This window comes from Mustela nigripes, chromosome 16, assembly GCF_022355385.1.
Source record: "Mustela nigripes isolate SB6536 chromosome 16, MUSNIG.SB6536, whole genome shotgun sequence".
Classification (NCBI taxonomy): Eukaryota; Metazoa; Chordata; class Mammalia; order Carnivora; family Mustelidae; genus Mustela; species Mustela nigripes.
Window position 1 is genome coordinate 55,441,800 of NC_081572.1, and position 16,165 is coordinate 55,457,964.

At 54.0% G+C, this 16,165-nt stretch overlaps 1 protein-coding gene across 2 annotated transcripts; it reads left to right on the forward strand.

Moving 5' to 3' along the window:
* The first annotated feature begins 2,521 nt into the window (after positions 1 to 2,521).
* On the forward strand, positions 2,522 to 15,903 carry PIRT (phosphoinositide interacting regulator of transient receptor potential channels). Of its 2 annotated transcripts, XM_059378428.1 has the most exons (3): positions 2,522 to 2,614; positions 9,714 to 9,817; positions 12,695 to 15,903. In XM_059378428.1, the coding sequence occupies exon 3, from the start codon at positions 12,833 to 12,835 to the stop codon at positions 13,244 to 13,246; it is 414 nt and encodes a 137-aa protein (XP_059234411.1). In that variant the 5' UTR covers positions 2,522 to 2,614; positions 9,714 to 9,817; positions 12,695 to 12,832; the 3' UTR covers positions 13,247 to 15,903. The 2 variants fall into 2 exon arrangements, with proteins under 2 accessions (XP_059234411.1, XP_059234412.1); XM_059378429.1 differs by lacking the exon at positions 9,714 to 9,817 and having other exon boundaries at positions 2,528 to 2,614.
* Positions 15,904 to 16,165: the final 262 nt, after the last annotated feature.

Genomic DNA, 16,165 nt, shown 5'->3' on the forward strand with positions numbered 1-16,165 from the left:
GCCTGGGGGGAGGGCAGGGGGGCCCTCGCCTGGTATCTATATCACCCCACAGGCAAGGTCTGGGTCAGAAACATCACTGCGGTACAAACTTACTCTCCAAAAGTGATGGTGTTTTGGTTTTTTTTCTCCTTTTTTGGTTGTTGGGTTTTCTTAAGCTAGGAAGCCGCCATGAAAGGTTCTTAAGATACGGCAAAAAGACACTGAAGCAAAGAGCGTGAAAGATGGGTGTCAACACAGACACCCCTTTACTAGACTTGTGGCCCCGCAGCCCATCGTGGGACCAGCCCCAGGAGTGGCCTCCACGGAATGGCTCCACAGAGATGGGCAGAAGGAACATTCCAGAAGAGCACAGCCTGTGTGCAGAGGCACAGAGGCTCCAAATGCCTTTATCAGGGTAGCCAGCTCTTCCTACTTCGCTTGGCACTGGCTTGGTTGAGCCCCAGGAGTCCCGCGCTGTGTCCCAGAGACCCCTCCGTTCTGGGCAGACCTGGGTGGTCGGTCACCCCATTAGTCATATCCTGGAACACGGGGCTAGCAGGCAAGGGGGAGCAGAGATGAACTGCAGCGGCTGGCAGCTCCAGGATGGAGGTCGGAGGGCTAAGAGCCGTCCCCCAGGCAACGCTGGACTTTCACTCTGCCCCTTCTGCTGCCCAAATCTCTCAGTAGCCCTTCCTCCCGGGGCGGCTGGAGTCAGCTGCCCAGGGACCATGCTGGCTTCCCACCCTCCTCTTCTGTCCCACGAGGGCCGAGCTTGAACACAGCGCAGCTTCCACCCCAGACATTTTCCCCTGGACCCAATCCCCCCATCTGCATATATGGTAACCTATGTACATTGCTTCTATGTGTACCTACATACACACATGCGTGTACATATATGTGTATCCCATACACGCATACACTCTGTATATCACAGAGCTACCTTCATTAAGTCCTTGCTGTGTCTGTTTGCTTATTCAACCCCCACACAAGCTTTCCAAGGTCCTAGTGATCACGTCCACTCGCCCAGTGGAGAAGTCAAGGCTCAGAGAAGTCAAGGCTCAGAGAAGTCCTTTGTGCAAAGCCAAGTACCAGGATAGCAGCACGCCTCACAGAGCTACGTCAGAGGGCTCCATGGGGCAGTCAGTGGACTATGACACAGGCCAAGAACGTGGACTACCGCGGACGTGGACAAAGTCCTCCGCAAGGGCCGGTCTCCCCCACGGCCATGCCGACGCCACCTGCACCTGCCACACCCCGCGGCCCACACAGCAAGCATGGGAGCCTGAACAGAGGGGAAAACAGGACTGATTTGATTATGTGCATGGCAGGGTAATTCACTCCAGGGTTTCTTCCCGGATTGGAGAGCGCAGACGCAGAGGCGGTGACGGCAGAGCAGAACCTCCTGGAAAGCCTCCGCTGGGGCTCCCGTGGACACCCTCCCCCGTGCCCCCGAGCAGAGAGTGCGTGCCGTTCCCGCCACCCCTCCTGCCATCTCTCCCGGTCAGATTCTCCAGACTCTTCGCAGTCTGGGAAGTTCCCATTCGTTTGTAGTTCAGAGATCCACAGAGATGGAAGATTCCCTTGCCTGTTTTGGTCTTCCACATCCCTGGGAGTCTCCCTGATAGACCACGGAGGAAGCCCCCCCGCTCCGTGGACTGGGACCAGTGGCAAGGACTGTCCCCCACCCCCTGGCCAGTCTGGCTGGCAGGGTTCCAGGCAGTTTTGTTGGCTTCCGGGTACCCCTTGGGGCACCTTGGGGACAGACAACCCAATGTCTTACAAGCAGCTTGTGAGAGAGGTAGAGACCCTTCCCCACTGGATGGCCCATTCCAGTGGGCCATCATTCCATTCTCATTATAGTCAGACACAAAGCCACAGGGGCATAACAGGGGAAGCCAGGCAGGGCAAGGGTGAACATCTGCCTCCTGTCCAGAGACACCTGGGCCTGGGGTGGGGCAGGCCCCCACTGTGCCCCTGCCCTTTTGTCACCCGAGATGCCCACCTACAGGCTCCGGGAAGTCCCAGAGGCACCCCCACCATCTCAGAACAGAGGACGTTAAGTAAGCCTCCACCTGCCCTTTCCATCCACCCAGAAGGACCATGGCTCCTGGATCTCATTATCATGGCCTGTGCTGGACAGAGCCTGCAGAGCCTCTGGGAAAGCCAGCCTTTGGCCATCCATCTCCACCACCACCATCACTCACTCCACCAACCCACAAAGCCCAGCTTGCCTGATGTCTGAACCGGGGCCAGGAGAATCAGCCCTGCCAAGACACCAGCCTAATGCAGGTCTCCACTCAAACTCGATGACAGACTGCAGAGAAGTCTCATTAATTTTTCACAAGGTTTATCCAACAGTGGCGGAGCCGAGCTGAGACAAAGCCACATCACGAGTGCCTGTGCCAGCAGCCCGCAAAGGGTTAACCCATTAGACCACATCCTGGTGAGCTCATCCCCACTGGAGCCCGCGCAGTGGCTGGGATCAGAGGCACATCAGCTCCTCCATGGGGCCAGGGAGGCTTTCTCTGGCTGGGATGCAGAACTTGAACAGAAACTCGTTGCCGGGTTCCGCCTCCCATGCAAGCCGCGTGTGGTCCCCAGGTTCACCATCCTCTCCCCTGGGACACTGAGGACAGTAAGTAAGGAGGGGATCGGTCCCCTCTGCCCTCCCACGTCCCTGGAGAAACGGGCTGATTTTTAACTTTGCTTCGCGGCGTGCTGAGTCTCAAACTGGAATTGGAACGCAAATATGCTGGACCGAGCCTCGGGATGGGGAGAACCGGCCACCAGCAGGCTGGAAGGCACTGCCCGGGGAGAACGGTGACAGCCCAGTGGCAGGGGAGGAGGGGGCTGCCCTGCTGAGGGCCGGGTAGAGGGGAAGCTGTATGCAGACTGGGGCTTCAGCCCTAGGTGTAGACCATCTAGACTTCACCCTTGGCCACTGGGAGGGGTGGGGAGGGCCGGGCAGGGACCTCAGTCTCAAACCTGGGCAGAGGTAGGAACAAAAAGACTAGACAGCAAAGCACCAGGCAGCCCTCCCATTCCCAGTGTTGCATGGGCGGCGGCGGGGGGGGGGGGGGGGGGGGGGGACTCACACCCAGATTGTCCTCCTGGGAATCCCAGATCAGACCTCAGCGTCTGCTGCTCCCGGCAGCAGGCAGGCGTGGCAGGCGCCGAGGGCAGGTGCCAGGGAAACGAGGGACAGCAGGCTGGCTGGGGCAGGCTTCATCTCAGCAAGGGGGAACGGGGCAGGCACGGAGCCCTAGGGCAGACCAATCATCTGTGGAAAAGCAGGCGCCATCACCTGAGCTGGGCAGGGTCTGGGTGCTGGCTGGGTGACGGGAAGAGGGGGGTGCGTGGCACGGTCTGGGTGGAGCGTGGCCTCTGGGGAACTTCCCTTCCTAGAAGTGCCGTGAGCGGGTGACAGACGGGGTGGCCGAGTGGCAGTGGCAGCGTATTCAGAAATGCTCTGGCCTCTGCTTTATCAGCTCAGGCACTGGGCCCCACTCACCTTATCAGAGGAATGGGGTCACCCGCTGCATGTCTTGTTCAAGGGAGGGCAGTGTCTGGAACTGGTGGCTGCGTGGGGTGGTAAGGGGACAACTCCAGGGGGGAGAGAGAGAGAGAGAGAGCAAGACCTTCCAGGGCTCGGGAATGTCATAAAAAGCCCGTGCACGCGGGTGTTTCTCAGAAATAACCCATCGTGTTATTTCCGATGCTTGTATTGCCAGCTCTCCGTCCCCGAGGCTCCCACGGGATGACCTGGCTCTCTGGGCCCAGCCTCCTGCAAGGCAGTGTGAGCCCTCTCCCCTCCCAGAGCTCTGCTTTGGGTCCCTTGCAATTCCCAGAATAGCCCAGCTCCTATCAGAGAGGAGACACTTGGGAACCGACAGATAACCCCAGGCCCCAGCACAGAGGGGTCTCTTGTGGAGCTTGCTGGAGAGCGCAGAGGCTGCCTGCCCAGCTTAAACCGAAATAGAATCTCTCATAACAACAAATATTTTGGGCGTATGTCCTGTGTATGCAGTCGTTGGCACATTCTTGCACCAAAAAAAAAAAAAAAAAGCATTTGTTGCGATTTCCCTGGGCACCCTGTCATTTTATTAGTTACGTCTCGAACCTGCTAATAGAGACCAAGTTTTGGCACATTCAGAGGAGAACGCCACCAGCAAAGCCCCATAGGAGCGCCTATGTGAAGATGAGCAGGAAGTTGATGGGGGGAGGGCAGGGAAGACAGCACTGGGGAGAGGCGGGTGCCACGCCTGAGAAAGCCCCGTGCTGTGTATAACAGGCCAGGGCTTGGGGCCAGGCAGCTCTGGACCTCAGTTTCCTTATCTGTAAAATGGGAGTGAGGACAACAGGGGCCCCTCCTAGAGCCACCAGCAGGAAGAGGGGTGCTCTGAGCGAAGAAAGTGGCCCTAAGTGGTGTATTTCAGACGCTGGAGGGGAAGTGTTTGGTCTTTATCATCTTGGACCCTCACTGCTGCCCCGGCACCTTGCATAATCCACACGCACGGGGCCCCAAACCATTTCTACACTGGGGGATGAATATGTGATAGCGTGAGAAAATGCCCAGGTCTTCTGGCAGCTTCTCTCCCCTGGCGTCTGAGACATCTCCTCGCCTGATTTGTCGGAGACGCCACTGAGCAAGCCACAACAGGCAGGGAGGGAGGAAACACGCGTCCCCCTGAGCTCCTCTGCAGAGCAGGAGACTGGCTTTCTTGTACCCTGGGTGCGGAGGCCGGCGCACAGGAGTGGTTTGGAAAGTGAGGCCGTGCTGGTGAGCACTGTTTGCTGAGCACTGCGTAGCCCCCCCCCCCCCCGGGGCGGGGGGTGGGGAATGCAGGTCAGGAGCCAAGCTCTGAAATGACACGCTGTAGGCAGCGTCTCCAAATAAGGGCGTGAAGGCAAACACACAGCCGGTGAGCGGACCAGCACTAACAATATTAAGGGACGGTCCTGGGGGTCTGTCCCTTCTGGAGGGGATCATTCGGGCCACCAGACCCAGTCTTTGCTCCGTCCAGCCCCACCTCCCATCCCCCAGCTTGCAGGACGTCTGTGTTTACCTTCACAGGGCGGGAGGTTTCCAGAGACGAGGCGGACAAGGTGAAATTCCTGTCTCTCTCCATCGCTCACCTGCATTTCCTGTCCCCATTCCAGTTTCTCCCAGAAGCACCTTCTCTTCCTTCCCAAACTTCCTCCTCATCTCAGAATCAGCTCCACGGTCTTTCCCGGGTGACTCCCTCACTTTGCCAATCTCCCTGTGACAACACGTCCACCCTGTCCTGGCGTCACTTCGCCCCGGCCCGCACCTCTGATTTTCCAGGTAACGTGTTTCCTGCCCACGCCCTGACGACGGATCCCCGTGATCCACTAGCGACATCCTGCCTTTCTGGTGGGAGCCGTCTTTCCGCCAGCTCTCCACCCAACCCACCAATCATTAGGGTTTTTTCAGTCACTTTCCTGTGGCGTATAGTTTGCACGCAGGGAAATGCACAAGTCTTAGCGGGTTGTATGGACAGACAGACAATCCCCCCTCCCATGTAACCCACAGCAAAAATACCACGATGGAACCCTTCCATCCACCCCGGAGAAAGCCCTTAGTTCCGTCCCATAATTCCCTTCCCTACAAAACTGTTTCGAGTTCTGTCCCCTTAGATTACTTCTTAGAAGCTTCTAGGAGGCCCTATAAATGGAAATAGACAATAACGTTACTCTGATACATTCACCCGGTGTGTCTGGGAGACCTCCAGGCTGTGTGCCCATGTATACATGTGGCCATATATTCTCTTACGTCGTTCAGTCCTTTTCGTGGCTTTAGTATTCTGTTGCGTGAATCTACAATCTGCCGCTGGGTGAGTTTCTGGCCTGGGCTGTTATCAGGAGAGCTGCTAGATGCATATTCTTAAATAAGCCACTAGTGGACACAGGCTTTCATGTCTCCAGGACAAATAAGTAGCTAGGAGCGCAACTCCGGGGATGAAGGGTGGGCACGTGCTTAATTTTGTAAGAAACTATCAAGCCTGTTCCCAAAATGTTTGTGCCATTTTATATTCTGCCAGTAGTGTATGGGTCACCATTTGTCTTGTGAGATTTTTTTTTTTTTTAAGATTTTATTTATTTGAGAGAGAGAGCGCGTGAGGCGGGTAGGAGGGGCAGAAGGAGAAGCAGATGCCCCGCTGAGCAGGGAGCCCGACACGAGACGCGATCTCAGGACCCTGAGATCATGACCTGAGCCGAAGGCAGACACTTCACCGACTGACCACCCAGGCGCCCTGTTTTGTGAGATTTGTAAACATTGCTCATTCTAGTGGGCGTCCAACTACATTTCCTTGTGGTCTTGATTTGCATCTCCCTGTTGAGTATCCCTGTCAAGCATCTTGTCCGCGCTTTCATCTTCCTTTGGGATGGTCTGTCTAAGCCTCTTGCGCATTTTAAAAAATTAGGCTGGTGAATGGTTTTACCCATCAGATGTAGTTCTTCCTGTGTTCCAGATACAAATCCTTTGACAAATACCTATTTTTGCAAAATCTTTTCTCCCAGCCTGTAGTTTGCCTGTTCATCTCTTCTTAGGAGCCTTTAATGAGCCAGGAGTTTCCAATGAAGACGAAATCTTACTTAATTGTTTTTGTTTTCACGTTTGCTTACTGCCTACTCTGTCCTGAGGAAGTTCGCCTGCCTGTGGGTCACAACGGTATTCCTCTCTGTTTCCTCCGAAAATCGTCCTCGTTCTCGCTTTTATGTCCAGGTTATGCCTGTGATCCGTCTGAATTAATTCTTGGGTGGATGCCGTGAGGCGGGGGTCAGGTTTCACTTTTTCCCAGTAGAACATCAGTCGCCCCATCGACACCTGTCGAAAGGACTTTCTTTTCCCCCAAGGAATTGCTTCGTCAAAAGGCAGCTGTCCTCGGTGTCTAGCCTGGTTTTGGGAGACAGTGGTCCGATTTCCTAAAAGCCAGACTTATACATAGCAGGCTGGCTTCCTGGGCTGGTTCCTGCAGACTGGTGTGTGTGTGTGTGTGTGTGTGTGTGTGTGTCCGAGTTCTGTTTTTTTAAGTAGTCTCCACTCCCCACATGGGGCTCGAACCTTCAACCTGGGGTTCATCAGCCACTAGCTGAGCCCGCCAGGTGCCCTTCAGAGTTCTGGCTTTAGACATGGTCTGGCCATTGTCTGTATATTCCGTTCCCCATTACTAGAAGCATTTGCAGACGTACATAGAAGTCGAGACAGTAATCACAGTGAACGTCCGTGTTTCCACCACCCGGCTTTGCTGTCACTGAGCATCGTGTCAACCTGCCTCTGGCCGGAGTCGGAGGTCTTCATGTGAATCACAGCATCACGGCATTTCTTCCCTGTTATGTTGTTTCAAGCCTTAGCTCCGTGTCGTGAAGACATTTTCTTTGGTGTCCCCGGGATCGTTATCATTCCAAATACAAATGTTAAATTCTTGGTGTCATCTAATCCCCAATCCAAATTCTGACTTCCTTAAAATTATGCCCAGATGTCTTTGTCCAGTCGGTCTGTTCTAGTCAGAATCCAGAAAAAGGGACCATGTTGCGTTTAGTTCGACCTTTCAATTACCTTTGTTTACATATTTGATTGCCGTTTAACCTCCACCCAGAAAGAAAGTCCTCCGGCGGCGAGTCTCTGGCACGAACGGGACACGCCCATGGAAGCAGCTGTAGCAGATCGAGAAACAGAACGTTAGAGCCCCCCAGAAGTGTCCAACGTGTCCCCACCCACACCCCCACTAAAGGCAACCGCTCTCCTCATTGAAGGAGCACAGATTTTGAATTTGATGTAAATGGAATCTCATTTTATGTAAATGGGGGTTTTATGTAAATGGCAGTTTGCCTGGCCACTCGTGGTTGGTGTCCTGTTTGGACATGGGTGCCCGTTCAGGCTCAGGGCTGTCCCCCTTTCCTTCTCGTGGCTGTGGGGTCCCAGACCAGGGCGCCATCTTGGCCTGCCCAACCCCAGCTGTGAGCTACAGTCTCCGTCCTCTAAGTCCGCCTCCGGACCCTCCAAATGTGGCCTCTGGGGGAGAGGGATTCATCCCTCTCTTCTCAAATGGCTGCCCCGAGGGCTGAGCCCATATTCAAATCTTGGGGAGTCCAGGAGGCCCGACCTCCGGCTTTCCTTCCTTCCTTCCGCCTTCTCCCCCACAGGCCCAGCCTCCGGGCCTCAGTACCTGTCCACCACTGAGGTGTCCGGGACGTTAAAAAGAGTCAGGTGTGTTCGGTTTCGCTGTAACAAATTCCGACAGATGCAGTCACTGAAGACAAAGAAGTTTATTCTCTTATGGTTTGGGAGGGCAGAGTCCAAAAATTGAGCAATCCTTAGAGCTGGTTCCTTCTAGAAGCTCTGAGGGAGAACCGGGCCGTGCCGCCCTCCTAGCTTCTGGCAGCGGCTGGAAATCCTCGGCTCTCCTTGGCTCGTAGGGGCATCGGTTCAGCCTCTGTCTCCATCTTCAGCAGGGTTTCCCCTCTGTATGTCACATTCTCCTCTCCTTTCTCTTATAAGGACACGGTCATTGGACCGGTCTACTTGAGGAAGACCTGGGCTGGAGACCCCTGCCTTCCTTCTACTTGCCAACGCCTCTAATCCGAATAAGGTCACATTCTGACGTGCTGGGTGGACCAGTCAACCCACTGCTGGGAGTGAGGGAGCCTCTGAGATGTACGGATCAAGCCCCCAGGAACTTAATCCCAACCTGGAAATTGTTCTCACCGGGCTGGCTCAGCTCCCCAGATGTCCCCTGGTCCCTCACGCAGCTACAGCAGGGGGCCAGGCCCTTGGAGAGCCTGCCAAGGACCAGAAGGGAGGCCCCCCTTGGAGGATGAGTCAGCTCGGCCTTGGCCCTCGGGCAGCTGCAAGCTAGGCAGGAAGGACAAGCTGGTGTGGGGCTGCGGTCCACACCAGATTGATTTCCCCCTCCCCCACCACACACAGGGGACATCTGGCAATTGCCGGAGACATTTTTTGATCATCATGACCGGAGGAGGTGGTGGTGTTACTGGCATCTGGTGGGCAAAGGTCAAAGCCATTAACACACTCTCCTACAATGCACAGGACAGCCTCCCTACAACAGAATGACCCCGCCCCAATAGTACTGCCGCTGAGAAACCCTGATCCTGGAAAAAATAGAGAATATTTTAGGACTTGAATAAAGTGTTATACAACTCGTAGCACCCTGACTTGGGGATTGTCAGGCAGCCCGGAGTCTCAGAATTGAGGTCTGGGTCACCACCGGTGGACTGATCTAAGAGGATTTTAGAAGTCCCTTACCCCAAATTCCTCATTTTACAGATGAGAAAACAGGGACAAAAATAACAATAATAATAATAATTATTATTATTATTGTATTATTTATATATAATATATAATATTATATATTAATAATGTTGTAATATGTTATATTACAATATTAATAATATATATTATTAACATTTATAACATTATAATTATAATTATAATAATTATAATTATCATCATCATCATCATCATCATGGCCCTGTCTGGAACACCTCTGTTACACAAGGCTGCAGTGCTATGGAATGTGACGGTCCTCACAGTCCAGTGGGACAGATGTTGTATTCTCTTATTTTAGTTGGGGGCTAGTAAGCCTCCGGTGTTCACAGAGCGGCCCAGGGTCCCACAGCTCAGGTAAACTCACTTCACGCTGTGGTCCGTCTGATGTCAGGAACTTAGATCTTCCCGTCATCACACACAGATACCGCAGATAAGCCCGCGGACTTGCCGGCATCATGAAGGAGTGATTTTTCTCGGAAGCCCTGCCTGTCCCGTGACTGTGCCAAGACCCACATCGCCTCCTAAGTAAGTCAACTAAATGAAAGGTTCCCGTTCTTGGAGATTTCATGAGCCATCACAGTTTAGATAGACAGATGAGAGACAGACAGACATCTACATCAGCTGACCAACTTCTGCCTTGCCAGGGACAGATACTAACGAAACCAACCATCCTCTTCCCATCACGGTCATTTCATAAAATCAGGAATATTTCAAAGCCAAAAAAGAAAAAAGAAAGAAAGACAGACAGACCAGTGTCTCAGAATGAGATTGTCCTTTAAATTGAGTCGTTGAAAAACTGAGTATGAAAAACCGACCACCGTGCTCGTGTTTCTCTATCGCACAGGGAATCCCTGTAGAACTACTTCCTGACATGCCTCCATATTCCGTGAGAAGTTACATGTCGGGTGGGCGGGTGGAGCCCCAGAGTGAAAAATTCAGAGTCTCCTTGTTGAAGGGCGCTCAGGCCACATTCAGACCAGCCCGATCTGGTGCGCAGAGCTTTTAAGTCCAAAGACCTTGGTGTGAACCCCAGCACAGCTGCACGGGACATTCGGTGAGGCCCTGGCCGTGCTCCTCACTCTCACAGTGCCTGTCTTTGCCCTTAGAAAATGGGAATAGACAAGTGACTTCCCTGCAGGGCCAAAGAGCATGTGCTTGGTACTTCCACCCCGTGAGCTCCCCAACCTCCCCCCACCCCTGCCTCCAGATGTGCATGGTGCTGTGAGCTCCCCGCCCCACTCCAGGACCTGTGGCCATGATCCGTGCCTCCAGCAGCATAGTTCCTGCAGGGGAGGCAGAGGACACCTCCCACCCAGACAGGACCTCTCATGGGAACAGGTCCTTCTCCATCCAAGCCACCTCCGACAAGACTGAGAATCTCTGCATTCCTCCTTCTCCCTGCCAACACCCCCAGCATCACAAGGCAACAAGTCCTTCTGCCCTGGGTCTCCACTGCCAAGCGGTAGAAAGGACCACCCAGAGGTTGCAGGGTGGGGGGGTGGATCCTACTGGAGATGTCAGAACATCCACAGAAAAAACTAGGTGGCAAAAACCAGTGTAAGTCCCCGACCCCCAGGACCTCACATCAGGCTCCGTGATCCCTCCTTTGCCCCCAGCTCGCAGTAGGGCGGGCAAGGGGAGAGATCACTTTACAAAGGGCCTTTGGCTTATGCAAATGGTCCACAGGATCCCAGGGGCAGCAGCAAACACCTGTGTCCCTGTACTCACAAAAGCCCATCGGTTCTTCGAAGTCTTTGGAAGCCGAGACCCAAATATCTTCTCTCTAGATGAGTGTCCAGGAGCATGAGTATTCACCTTCTGAAGGCACGGCCCTGTTACGATTCCCATTTCCTCCATGTCAAAGGGGACGGGTCTGTAACTGCTTGTTCTGGAAAGGGGTGGGGGTGGGGGGGCGTTACGGCTGGAGGAAGTGGTTTAAGCCTGAGCTGCTGCGGGGTGGAGGAGGGTGGGAGTGAGCGATCAAGTTTGGAATGAACATGGTGGGAAATGTTGGGGGAGAAACCTTTCACTCCGGGACCCAGCTTCCCATGGGAGAGCCTTGGTAAAGAAGAACCAGCAGGTTCCAGGGTGCTCCGGGAGCCATCTCCTCGATCCCAGGCTACCCTTCACCCAGGGGCCAGACTTGCACCGTCCTCTCCATATTTGGGTCTGACTCACTCCATTTGGGGCACTGGGGGAGGCCACTGTGACTGGGATGAGTTGCCCCCCTTCCCCGATACACTTCTGGCTCTTGGAAAGCAATCTGATTTGGGTGGGGCCCGAAGAGAGGCGGTCAGAGGAAGAGCCTCGGGGTTCCTGGAGGACGGAAGGACCAGAAGCCGAGGACGCAAGGCAGTTCATGAGAGGAGGGAGACAGAGCAGAGGCTGGAGAGAGTGTTGCTTGAGGACAGTCATTCTGGGCAGGCAGGCAGGGCCCTGCAGAGAACAGTGGGAGAGTCTGTGGCCTGGGGACACAGGAGGAGAGTGTGGCCGGCAGGGTCCCAGAGCTTAACCCAGGGAGGCACCAGCCTCCGCCAGGAAGAACCCGTCCAAACAGTGTTGTAAAAAATGCTGAATTCATGCTCGGGACCACCGTGAGGGAGGAGGCAGAAAGGATAGTCCCGTGTTCGTTCACTTGCTCGCTCACTGAAAGGCAGGCAGCATCTCTGGGGTGCACCAGGCCAGACCTTCTGGACACAAGTCAAGGATGATGCCTCGGGCCCGGGAGTCGGTGAGGACCTCTGGGAAGCGGACCGGGGCTCTCTACAGCCTCGCCTTCCTCCCACATGCAGAAAGTACCAGGGGAAGACAGGGCTCTGGTGACTGAGAGGTACACGGACGGGCTCAGATGAGAAGTCGGAGGAGGTCACCGGCTAGAATCCATACCTTTACAGGCCTGAGATTGACCTGATGTCATCGCCACAGAGGACAGGGCAAGGGGGCACTTAGATATTCAAAGGTCACACTCTGAACCCGGGGCATGCCCCTGGCTGAAAAGCACATAAAATCCTGGGCTGGGCTGAAGGATGGCCTCCACACGGTAAGGACGAGAGCAAGAACAGAACGGGTTCAAATCCAGCCTCTGGCAGCTGGACATGGGTAGTACTGTTATCCCCATTTTATAGATAAGAAAGCTGAGGCATAGAGACGTTAAGTAACTCATTCAAGTCATACAGCTAGAAAGTCGTTGAGTCTGAAAATAAGGTGCTATTCGCAAAAACACAGCTTTTGCTTTTTTTTTTTTTTAAAGAGGTACCCCTGTTCCCTGTTTTAAATACTAAAAGCAGTTGATTTGAATGCTGCAATATTTATCTCCCACAAGAAAAAACAAAGAAACGTGCCAATGCCAGTGAGTGGTTTCTTATTTATGTGGATCTCATCTGACTTTCTGTTTGGCTTCAGCACAAAACCCAGTGTCGCCCTCCACTGAGAGCCAGACCAGAGACGGATGCTGAGAACAGGAAGGGCGTGTGGGGACTCCTTGGGCTTCACCCTGGTTTCTAAGTGTTGCGGGTGCCAGGTGCCCAGTCCCGTGGAGCCATGACGATGGAGGCTCTCCCCAAGGCCCCGGAGGTCGATGAGAAGTCTCCAGAGTCCAAGGACCTGCTGCCCAGCCAGACAGCCAGCTCCCTGTGCATCAGCTCCAGAAGCGAGTCGGTGTGGACCGCCACCCCCCGGAGTAAGTGGGAAATCTACCGCAAACCCATCATTATCATGTCGGTGGGCGGCGCCATCCTCCTCTTCGGTGTGGTCATCACCTGCTTGGCCTACACCCTGAAGCTGGGTGTCAACAGCCTTAAGGTCCTTAAGATGATAGGGCCTGCCTTCCTGTCTCTGGGACTCATGATGCTGGTGTGCGGGCTGGTGTGGGTGCCCATCATCAAGAAGAAACAGAAGCAGAAACAGAAGTCAGTTTTCTTCCAGACTCTCAAGTCCTTCTTCCTGAATCGCTGATGGTGGCCTCACTTTCTCTTCTCCTCGTCACCCTGCTGCCTCGCCCGGGAGGAGATTTGCAACGTCCAACATTCCCCATCTTCTTGGTGGAGGTGGTGGTGGTGGAGGGGGTTTAGCCATAAGACAGACAGGCAAAGCCTTTTCCTGGCCCTCTGGGAAAGAGCTCAGGGATCCACATGCAGCTGGGGAGCGCTGCAGGCTCCATCTCATTTCGTCTTTCTGATATTGCTATGCCTCCCTTGACGCTGGCCACAGCCGTCCCCTTTCGTGGTTCATTCCCCACTCCTGCATCTAGGTGCCACTCATCGAACTCTCTCTGCCAAGTGCTATGCATGCTGGGAAGTTCCTGGGGCGAAGTTGTGTCCCAAGGTGAACCTCATGTTTACACACATTAGAGTGTCTGAGCTAGACTCCCCGTCTACATCCTTCTAGAACCCAAACTGAACCACGGAGGCCCTTCACAGAAGAGAGGGAAGACTGGCTTCTGGCTCCCTGGGGTGGCCAGCCCCAGCTCCCTCAGTGGGCAAGATACTGATCTGCATCTCGAGGGACAAGTCACCAGTGTGAAACATTCCAAAGAGGGAACAGTGGAGGGTGTCTGGGGAGAAACCCTTTCCAAGAAGGCACATTCCCCCCTGGAGAAAGCTCTGGGAGTCAACCAGCGGGGGACATTTAACTCCAAGTTACACAGTATTTATGCCAGAGACCATCGGGGTGGGCTGGGGTGCCAGAGTTTGACCTTCTAATATCTTCTCGTTGACTGTTCTCCCCTCTGAACTTGACAATTAGCCATGGACAAGTGCATGTTGCCCTAACTTCTTCCTGCCCCCTACCTGCACCTCCACCCCCAATTCTAGAGCAGCAAGAGGAAGACTGCAGCGGGTTCTGTAAGATTTTTCTCTCTTTACCTGCATGGAGAACCAAAGCCAAGATCGCATGCCGCATTTGAATGGTCTGTGGGTTTCCAGAGATAGGATTTGTTTCAGAAAACCTTATCTGCTTTCCCCACCCCTACCCATCAAACAAGCAAACATTGATGGGGTGCCTGACTCGGGGCCAGGCCCTGGGAGGGAAATGGGCCAAACAAGGTCTGTGCTCTCGTCTTTTTTCCAAAGTGAGACATAAAGGCCGAGGGGCCATTGGACGACCCGCTGAGCGCTCTATGGGGGAAAGGCAGCAGGTGTGGAAACGCAGCGGGACATCTCACCCAGACTGGGGAGAGGACAGAGACTGTGTCCTCTGAACTGAGAAACAAAAGGAAAGATAAGAGCTAGCAAAGGGGATAAAGGTGGAAGGATTTGGGGCAGCAGGAATTGCCATACAGAAGTTTGGGGGGGCACGTAACACAATTAGGAAACTGCATAACGACTTCCCCTCTCCTTCCTGCTTCCCACTTGCCAGAGTGCAGCCTCTCCCTGTCTTTGGGGACCACACTGAGGTCATGGACTGGAAGGGAGTTTCCAGGGGACTCCCCCCCCCCCCAAGCAGAGAGCACCCATGGGGTAAGTGCTCCCAGAACCTGGCGCTTCCAGTAGCAACCAGAGGCTCTGGGGTGACAGACCCAGAGGCTGCCCTAGGCCATGCCAGAGGCCCAGTGGAGTGCACTGATAGATAATGAGGTGTGAACGGAGGGCATCCTGCTCTAGAATCACCGTTGGCTTGAGCTGCCTTCCTTCCCTGGTGCTTCTGGGCCCGCCTCCCCTGTCACCATGGCAACCTCTCCTTCTCCTGGTGGTTCCCCATGCAGAGTCAGAACCTCACCTAGTTCCCTCTGCATCATGGGAAATTCCATGGAGGCAGGTACCTATGACAGGACACACCCCCGACCCATCCCCTCTAAGAAGCCAGAGTTTGGGGGAACCTGTGGCTTTTGAACTTCACCCAAAATGACCATGTCTGTCATCCAAACAGTTGTAGCTGGGTCTTCGAGCTAAACTGTCTCCCGTGCAAAGGTGGTCAAGACCAATCCAGGGGGTGGGTGTTGCAAGGCCTTCGTCACTAACTGTAGCTCTGATGCCTCAAGTGGTTGGGCTTATAGATCATTCCCCTTTCCCTAACATGAACACCGATTCCATACTGGTCCTATAATATCACTCTTACATTCCTGGTGCTTTCTGGGACAGGAGCAAACGGGGTGGGCTCCCAGCGAGCTCCCTGGGAACGCATGACCCCTGGGTCTCATGTCATCTGCCCACAAGCTTGTGGTCCAAGCGCAGCTGTGGTAGAAGGGCCCATGGATATCTTGCTGGAAGGAAGTTTGGGGAAAGACATGACTCTAGAAGGTACCCAAGGTCTGGATTCCCCTTGTGGTTTCCACTAATGCTTGCCCATACACCCTGCCCCCTGCAGCTAGTGTCTCAGGAAGAAAGATGATTTTGGAAAGCTCTCCAAGCCTCATTCATCCCCACTGGGATCCCCCATATGCGTGTGGACCAAGGAGCATGCCAGCATCACGCAGAGGGACTTTTGCCAAAGACCGTTGCCACACAGGAGACTGGGGTACGGATGGGCTTGCCCTGTAAATTTAGCCCAGACCATATGCCTCATTTCTGGGAGAAAAAAAAAAAAAAAAAAACTTCACCACCACGACTCCTTTGGCACCTGTGGATTGGAGGACAGGACCAGCATCCCCGTGTTCTGCGAAGTGGACTGTATTATTCTGCCCCGTAGCTATTCTGTTTGGGAGACTGTGATTTACTCTGAGTCCCAAAGATGGATGTAATGTTGAATTGTATTCTATTCCCTGGTGTCTGCTGTGTTTTCTTTCTGTTCCATCCACCAGGAGTTCTAAGATCATATCCACTAATTCTTTCCTCTAAAATGCACCCCTTTACCACATGCCCTTCCAAGCAGCCTGGGTGGGGAAGGAGGGGGAGAAAGGGAATGGTGGGGGTTTCCCACGAGGGTCCTTGGGTGCCT